At 36.3% G+C, this 9,110-nt stretch overlaps 1 protein-coding gene across 1 annotated transcript in view; it reads right to left on the bottom strand.

Annotated features, from left to right (window-relative positions):
* Positions 1–233: 233 nt before the first annotated feature.
* LOC101158331 overlaps positions 234–9,110 on the bottom strand; it is a 135,431-nt gene continuing 126,554 nt past the window's right edge. The window contains exons 5-17 of the mRNA XM_023957940.1: positions 8,672–8,974; positions 7,285–7,635; positions 6,895–7,209; positions 6,387–6,774; positions 4,250–4,303; positions 3,776–4,152; positions 3,410–3,700; positions 2,057–2,371; positions 1,680–1,964; positions 1,282–1,599; positions 907–1,194; positions 623–771; positions 234–467 (exon numbers count right to left, since the gene is read on the bottom strand). Coding sequence (XP_023813708.1) covers positions 459–467; positions 623–771; positions 907–1,194; positions 1,282–1,599; positions 1,680–1,964; positions 2,057–2,371; positions 3,410–3,700; positions 3,776–4,152; positions 4,250–4,303; positions 6,387–6,774; positions 6,895–7,209; positions 7,285–7,635; positions 8,672–8,974 — 3,443 coding nt within the window. The 3' untranslated portion in view covers positions 234–458. The remainder of the gene's footprint in view (positions 468–622; positions 772–906; positions 1,195–1,281; positions 1,600–1,679; positions 1,965–2,056; positions 2,372–3,409; positions 3,701–3,775; positions 4,153–4,249; positions 4,304–6,386; positions 6,775–6,894; positions 7,210–7,284; positions 7,636–8,671; positions 8,975–9,110) is intronic.

The following is a 9,110-nucleotide window of genomic DNA, read 5'->3' as shown; positions in this document are numbered from 1 at the left end:
CATTAAAATGTATCCAGATACAAAAGCTTCTCTGTATTTTTGTCTCCCACTTGTGAAAATATTGAAACTTGCACCTTATTCTGTTCTTACATAAAGGTGTTTCATGTAATAAAGAAATGACTTTCTATGACTGTTAATACTAACTGTATTAATTGTCTTTTAATATTATTAGCAACATTTATTGTGATGTTATTTATCTTCGAAATTATAAAGAAGTTAAATTTATAAGACAGTTCTCTATACTTTATTTATTTGTTTATTTATTTTACAAGCGAAATTGAATACAAAATTTAAAAAAAGAGATTCAAGTAATATTGAGTCATCTTTCATAATAACAATAAAGCAAAGAAAAACAGACAAATAAGATATAAAATCTTTAAAAATGAATAAAAACAGGTCAAATGTCATCAAAAATCCTGAGATGCCTGAAGAAAAAGAGATCTGTCTCTTTCACATCTTCATTTAATCTGAAAAGAAAAACACAGATAATGTTTTAAACATCTGGAGTCTGTGATGAAAAACATGTTTCATTTATTAATAAATGCATTAAAGTCACAAAACTTTAGAAAATAAGACGAGTTAAATTTAAGACAAGAACAGAATGACTGTTGATGATTTTGACCTTTAAAGCTGTGGTGACAGCAGAAAAGATGATGGAGATGAAGAATAAAAGGAGGAAGAAAATGGCCATGCCCCAAGCTTGCATGACTGTGTCTTGGCTCACATCAGCATGCAGGATGTCATCAAAGAAATGACAGAGTTCCAACGTGTCTGTGAAAGAAGCAGAAGCACATCTGTTACTTCATTGTTGCTTTGATTCTTACAGTGGAACAAAGAGATTCCACCACAAAAGTGATGTGACGGATGTAGTTTTTAATAGATGTGAAGACAGAGCATCAGTGTGACCTGTTTTGGAGACATTCACAGACAGAGTGGTGTTTCCATGTGTCACCCTGCAGGTGATGGTCACCCCGGGTAAGGAGTCAACTGGAGACAGACGGAGGAAGCTTTGGATGCTGAACTTTCCATCCGGGCCTCTGTGGGGATGACTATTATTGTAGTTCCACAGCTCTGTGCTTCCATCAGCAATCCAGGTGATGTTAATGGATGCAGGGCTGAAGCCAAAGACCAGACACACAAGTTCATTTGAACCCTGGAGCAGGACGGCTGATGGTTCACTGTGGGTCACTGAGGCTGAGGAAACAGGTCAGAATCAAATGTTTGGAGGAAACCAATGGAGTTTTTAGGAATGTTCATTCTGAAAATGAACTGTAATCTCACCAAAAACATCCTTTATACTGCTTTCAAATGGACTGTTGGAGGATTCATGTCTCACAACACAAGTATAAGTTGACTTCTTGTCATTAGTTTGAGACACATTCAGTCTGCTGCTCATTGAATAAGAGCTGCTGTCTGGATCCTTGAATGAAGGACTGTTAATGTAACGAGAAGATGAGACTTTCTGACCATTCTCCTTCCAATGCACCGAGATGTTAGATGGGAAATAACCAGAAACTAAGCAGGTTAGTGTGAGAATGTCAGACACGGAGAGTTCAGCAGCACTTGGTTCCACAATCCTCACAGTTGGAGGATTAAGGTCTAAAAAGAGTGAAGGAGACAAAAGTAAAAGTCCATTCTTTAATATTTATTGATCATTTCCAAATCAGTTCTGTTTTTACCTGAACAGAGGCTGATGTCCTTTCTGTCACGTTTATGTAGAAACCTGTCAAAGACTTCACAGGTGAAGGTCTTCCCTGTTTTCCACTCTGTCTGAAGAACCTCCAGTCGACTGATTACAGTCACACGTCCATTTGTATCCATGCTGATGTCTGTGCTTGATGCTGATTTGGACTCTGAGTCAGAAAACCAACTAATTTGTGGATTAAAGCCTGATGCAGAACACAGGAGTTTCTGTTGTCCTGACTCTTTACTGGAGACCTGAAGGACTTCCACTGATGGATCCACTGATTAGAATGTAGAGAAAAACACATGAAGGATTCAGTCAGTGAAGACATTTGTTAGATTTCTCCTTTTTCTAGAAAAGAACCATTCTCACCAAAAACACTGATAGCTTTGGACTCAAAAGACTGGCTGGAAAAGCCTTGATGGACTTTGCAGGTGAAACTCTGGTCACTCTTCCAGTAGATGTGAGGAACAGAGAAGCTGACACTGACTGTATGTGAGGCTGGAGCTTCAGGAAGATCAACATACTGTTTGTCAGAAATGTCAGCTCCTTTGGACTGAAGTGTGACATAGAGGTGCTGTGAGGAGAGCTGTGAAAGGTCACAGTGCAGCTTCACATCATTGTTTTCTGTCGGCAGGTCTGACAGAGATCTCCTGATGTCCACATGAGGAGCTGAAACTGCAGAACCTGAAGGATGATAGAAACTATGAGGCTTTAATAGATTAAAAACAGCTGCTAACAGTCATCAGTTCTAAGTAACTTTGGGTTTTTTAGAATGAAATTATTGAGCCAAATCTCCTGTTTGGCTTCGTAGACCCAAACACTTTCTTCATTCTTTGTAATCATTAATAAATGTTTCTAGTCCTGTTTTTTCACTGAACCAGTAGCTGTCAGTCTTTTTGTTGTTTCAACAAAAGTGGAGAAATTTGAACCTGTTTTTATGAGAAAACATTTTCTTCAGCCTTTTTGGGCACCAATTGACCAGTTAAGCTGTGAAGATTTTGAACCACTGTGACTAACTAGTGGATTTTTTCCCTCACTGGTTTACAACTAACATTTAAGTGAGGTGTTCTAGTAAACCAGAAGACATTATTGAGTCACTTTTTAACTAGTTGTCTGATCGTGTTTCAGTCATAAAATAGTGAGCTCAAATGGGTAGAAATAGTTCAGTAAAGCCAAAGCTTGAACATTAAAGATTTATTGATAGACACTTTGGAAAGTCACAAGTTAACTTTGTTAGACTTTCTGGATTAAGAGTTAAGCTATAAATAGTCTAATATAAAGGATATGGATTTTGTGTTTTATAAAAATCCTGCCAATCTACCATAAAAACACCCAGAATAATCACTAAAATAACCAATTATTCACGTTACATCTACCATACTTTTGACATTGTGGGATTGTTTGTGGTTAAACCTGTCATATTTTCTTGCTTTAGGATCTTAGCTCCACTTTACCAAAAATAAACTTTATTAATAGAAGTTTTTATTCCACCATGTCGCCCCTCAACAAAATTGAAAATTTTCAGTGCTAAATATGTCATTTAATATTGTTGTATTCTGCTACAATAGGTTTTATGATCAAAGTGACTTTAAAGTAAGAAAGTAGTGAAATGACACTTTACATTTCTGACATGTTAAAATTGTAACTGACAAAAAGTAATGAGTAATCTGTAATGTACTTCAAATAGGAAGTTACAACACAGATGATAGTTGATCTTCTCACCTGAAATCTCTACAGTCTTCTCAGCAGAAAAGCAGTGATGCTGAACTTTACATTTCAGAAGTTTCAGGTTTTTCCAGCTGCTGGATGGAACTGTCAGTTCACTGATTAAAGTGGTTTTGTTTGAGAATTCATTCACTCTGTCAGTGGATGGTTGTTCCCCGTCCATCAGCCAGACCAGCTTAGCAGCAACATTGTGGATGAAGCATCTAGCTTTCACATCAGAGTTGGTCATCATCACTGTCTTGAAGCTGGGAATCTCCACATGAATGGAAGGAGGATTGAATCCAAAGACTGCAGGAATCAAATATCAATGACCTTCTGATAACACTGATCAAAATAGTGATTCAAGTGTTTCCTCACACTTACTGTGACAAATACTTGTTGTCTTTTCATCTTTGTTCTCCTTGTGAATGAACTTGCAGGTAAAATTGGAGCCTCTTGTCCACTCTTCCATGTTTGGCTCAATCTCAGAGGTCAGACTGTAGGTCTTCTCTCCCCCCTCCACACTCTGCAGATGTCTTTCTGTGGGCTGGATCTGTGTCAGCTGCTGCTTGTTCTGCTGCCACTCCACACTCAGGTTTTTGGGAAAGTAACCGTTCAGGGTGCAGATGAGTCTGACCTGTGAGACTCCAAATTCACCTTCCCAGACAGGAAACAGGCTGATGTTTGGAGAAACAACGCGCAGCTCTGTGATAGAAAAGAGATGACATGTTTTTGCATTTGTCCTTCTGAATTTCAGCACTGATTATTTAAAAGCTGATTTAAGCTCATTCATACTAACCTTCATGTTTTAGTTTGTAGTCTCAGTTCTAATTGTCATTTTTTAGTGTTTATGTTTACGGCATAGTTGTACTTTTACACAGTTTGGTGTTGAAGAGGTTTGCAAAAACGCCACTGAAAGTCAGTTTCACAGACGTTGAGCTCGACAGGACAGAGTGATCCGGTTATTCAGTTAGAGGAAGCTTTGTTCAACACCCAGCTCCCAAAAAAGTCCAGAAAGACAGAAGTGAAAGGACAGAAAGAGCAGCAGAGCATGGCAGACTGCAGGTGTGAGGTGTGGTTATGCCAGGAACAGAAACAGAGAAGATGGAAATATCGCATCTTCATTTACATAAGCTTTGTCAAAGGTTTGACTTCAACCGTCAAGTAATTCTAGACTGAAAAAGTTATCGACTGTAAAATTTGCACACTGAGTAATGGACCGCTGATTCCAGCTGTTGGTGGTTTGATGAAAACTTCAGAAAAGATAAAACATAAAATGTTACATGACATCAACCAAACACTGACAGCATTTGTGTATAAATCTATCTACAAATGCATAAACATGAAGAACTTCACAAAAATGAAACACCAGAAAAAGATGGAGGAGCAAATAAATTCTTATTTTCACTTTTTTATTTAAATCAGGAAAAGATACAAAGATTTAAAGTTCAAAATTTAAAAAAAAGGGATTACTTACAGGATGAAATCAGTTTAAGAGAAAAAATAAAGAAAAGGAAAAATGGTGGAAAAAATTGTAAAGATCTTTCTGATCCTTTTTTCATTTGATCTGTAAAAAGAGAGAATTTTTTTTAATGATAATAATACAAGTTCTGTTCAACAATGTTTATGTGTGAATTTCATCTTTGTCTCGAATTATAAAAGGCTGATCAAAAAATTAAACAAAAATGTGAAATAAATATATATTTATCATGCATTTATCATGTATGTCATATTCCTTGCTTTAAAAATAATCTCAGAAAAAAATACTTTTAGACAAATATCTATTGTGATTTTTTTTATTTGGCTTTTGTTGAGTTTTCAGCCTCATGAATGATGTTGACATATTTCTAAAAACCCTCTGAAGCTGAAACATGATTTTTTATTTCCTGATCCTTTAGAGAAAACAATCTCATCATGCTAAGCATATAAATAATAAATGTTGTAAATAAAGTTCTTAAAACGTGTATCTTTATACTTTTTATACTTCAACTCCTAAAAATATAGTTTAATGCTGACTTTGTAATAATTTAACCTCTTTCAATTCTCTTTAAAAAGTTATTTTTCTCTTTCAGCTGAAATCAGAGCCCATTGTAAACAAATGAAGCATTTACCTTTGACAATGTGGTTCCAACACTGAACAACAAAGTCATGATGAAAAGGAAGATGAAGGTCAGGGCTGTGTTTGCCATGTGATCTTCCTCTGCTTCCATCTCCTCTTTGCAGGAGCAAACAGTTTCATTCAGAAACTCTGGAGGGACTGCAAAGTAACAAATCAATGAACTGTTGGGATCATCCACACTTCACAGACTGTTCCCAGTATTTCTAGAATGCTCCTTTTCTAAGTCAACACTAGAACCTGTCCTGTCCCAAAGAGCAAAGTGGCTTTAATCTGGAATGGCATCAGTTAGTGTCTCTACTGTGAATGTCCCATCATCTTCAACTGTCCTGCATGTGTTTACATGATCCTGATCAGTGTTTTCTCCTTCATTCAGTCAGCTAATGATCCTGACTTGTTCTTGAGAAACATCATTCTTGGTTTGGTTTGCATGACTTGGCTTGTTAGTCAGTAAACTCACAGAGTGAGTCTGTTCAGTAACTAAGAGACCAGAGTTACAGGATTTGTCTTGTTAGGGGTGCAAGACCCAATAGAAGACACACAGGCACACAGACACACACATGCTTTGTTAACACTCTTCTGAAAATAAGACAAACACAATATTGTTGTAATCAGGAAGATTGTGGTGTTCTGGAGAGTAAAGTGTGATGCTGAAAGATCAGTGTGTTCAAAATGTACACTAGTGTAACAGTGTCTCACATCACAGCACTGTGACTTCATAGAAAGTCAAAATGTAATTTGAACCTCAACAGGAAGAGCAAACAACAAACATGAACTGTGTTTTTTTTTTGTTTTTAATCTGCAATTAAACACAACACAATGACTCATCACAAAGTACAAACAAGAAAGAAAAAGTAGACAACAACAAACAACATCTACTACGCCTTGCACTTTTCAGAGATGTTCAGGTTGAGGTTGACCAGGTTGTTTTTATCAGCTGTGCTGAAACCAATGGATCTGACAATGGATCTGGTGGAGTTGGTAATGGACTCGTGGTAAACAGCACAGCTGTACACCACACCAGACTGTTTCCACTGATCATCTGTGAGGGTTAACTGGCTGTAAACCAAGTAAGATCCTTCTTTCTCTACTGGACTGGTGGTACTGGTCTTGTACTTTGAGTCTACTACATCATCATCAACAAGCCAAGCTACGTAAACCTCCTCAGGGAAGAAGTCTTTCACAGAGCAAGTCAGGGTCACCTCTTTGTTTTTAGCATGTTCTACAGGAGGCAACATAAACACTGAAGGACGCTGAACAGGTCCGCCTGCAAGTACCAGAAAACAGAGGAAATAAACAACTGACTGACACAACTGTCATCATTTGTTCTGACTGTAAAGGATTCAAAACATCTGTGAATGTCAAAATGTAGAAGAAGTGATCGTACTGTTTTGTCTCTTGTATTGGATCTTGAATGGGAAAAGAATGTCTTTATGTTGGACAACACAGTAGCGTTCGACTCCCTGATGCCATTCATCATATGTGATGTCAAGCACAAGCTCCTCCTTCTTTTTTAACCCTTCAGTCTTTACAGTTCCAGCCATTTCTACGTTATCTTGATTCTCCCAAAAAATCTTTTCAAGCTGACCGTTATTTACTTGAATTTGGCATGTTATTTTTCCACTTTGCTTTACAAGAATGTCCCTGTATGTAGGGCCAATGATATTTATGTCTACAGCTGCCTGAATACATCCTGCACTTCCTGAATGAAGGACAAATGAAAAGTTATCGATCAGAACCTAGATGTTCAATCATTGCAGCTGGATGTTCCACTTACCTCCAGAAGATTCTTCCTTGTAGGTGGCATTAGCCTTTTCCAACACGTCAGTATTGTTCACACCTTTCCCCTTGAACACACATGTAAATGTTGCTCCAGAAGTCAGCTCAGTGGGGTTTACTGTGAGCAAACTTGCTGCAGAATACAGCTTAGCTCCATTTGTGTCATTTCTTCCCTCTGAGAAAACACTGGTCTCATCAAGGATGCTGGCTTTTTCGCTGCCAACTTTCTGCCAAATGATCTCATGGGTCCTAGGAGAAAAATCTTTGGCAAAGCAGTAGAAAGAAGCCTGTTGCTTTTCCTCATCAAGGAAAAAACTTGTTGTGAGATTGGGCGACCTAAACAGCACATCTGAAAAACAAACACACACACAAACAGATTTTTGCAGAAGCAAAGAACTTTTTTGTGCAAATATATATGCAGAAGCTCAGAAAATGACAGTTTTTATAATATTGATGATTTTTAAAAATATTAATAAAGACTTTCAGGAAACTGATAATTATGATGCTCTTTAAATAAATTATATTATAATGATTTTGTTGTTACTTTAATGTGAGGCTTTGTAAATCATGGTACTGACTTCTGCATATATACTGACAATGACTGGAAAGCAAACATATATTTAAAATAATTGTTAATAATGTTAATTAACAGCAAACAGTGAAACAGAAACAAAGGTCACAGTTATGAGGAAGATTATTCAAAGACATAAAAACACAGAAACAAACTGCTTATCTGTGAAGGGAAATACAGACACCGAATGTCTTTTTGAATTCCGTTTTTTTTTTTTTTGCTACAATTTTGCAAAAAGAAATTTCGATTTTTTTTTTAAATAAAAGTTTTTTGCACAAAAAAATACACATTTGTACTTTCTTTCATTACATTTCTGTAATACTTTTTACATTTATAGAAAATGGTTTGTGGCAAGAATATAATCAAATAAGTCCTGAAAAATCAATATATATAAAAAATATAGTAATGATGCAGTAATTAAAGATAATTATTATACAAATTTATAGAAGTTAAAATGACTAATGCATTAAAAGAGAGACTAGGTTTATTTATCTCTAATTATGGTCAAAATTCTATATTACTTTGAAAAATGTGTTTGATAAAAGAATATTAAAATATTAATACATCATTTACTAAAGCTTTTATTTCTTAAGGTCTAAATTATACCAAAAGCAAAGAATTCACATTAAGAGTGTTGCCTAAACCTTCAGTTGTTTCTTCACATTTATAATCTTAATCCTTTAAATATTTCTCTAAAACTTGTCAATTTTCTTTCAGTAATTTGTTCATAACATTTTATAAAAATGTAAAGATTTATTCATTAATTGTAACTCTATTTAACAAAAGCTGATAGCGACTTATAAAACAAAATTACCTGGCTTAGTAATAGGAGACGTTGTTTGGTCTCCAACATGATTGGCAACACACTTGAAAGTCTTTTTGGCGTCCCAGTCCTGTCGGCTGACTTGAACCTGACTGATTCCCCAATATTTGTCATTTTTCAGTATTGAAGGGTACTGGGTGATGTTTTCCAAATTGTTGGAGCCCTGAGTCCACGAGAAAGTCAATGAAGAGGGGGTGAAACCGGTGGCAAGACAGCCAAGAGTGACCGTGTCTCTACTTTGAGGGCCGCATGGCATCAGACCAATCACGTGCGTTGGAGCCTGAGCAGGAGTGTCTGAAGGAGACAAAGGAATGAAGAATTAAAACAACAAAATATACAATTCCTAATCTATCAAGACAGAGAAAGACATTTTTTTATTGATCTAATTTGTTCACAGCACGCAGACCAAACTGAAACAAAGAAACAACAA

Source organism: Oryzias latipes, chromosome 8, assembly GCF_002234675.1.
Source record: "Oryzias latipes chromosome 8, ASM223467v1".
Taxonomy (NCBI): domain Eukaryota; kingdom Metazoa; phylum Chordata; class Actinopteri; order Beloniformes; family Adrianichthyidae; genus Oryzias; species Oryzias latipes.
This window is presented reverse-complemented; position numbering and strand designations above follow the sequence as displayed.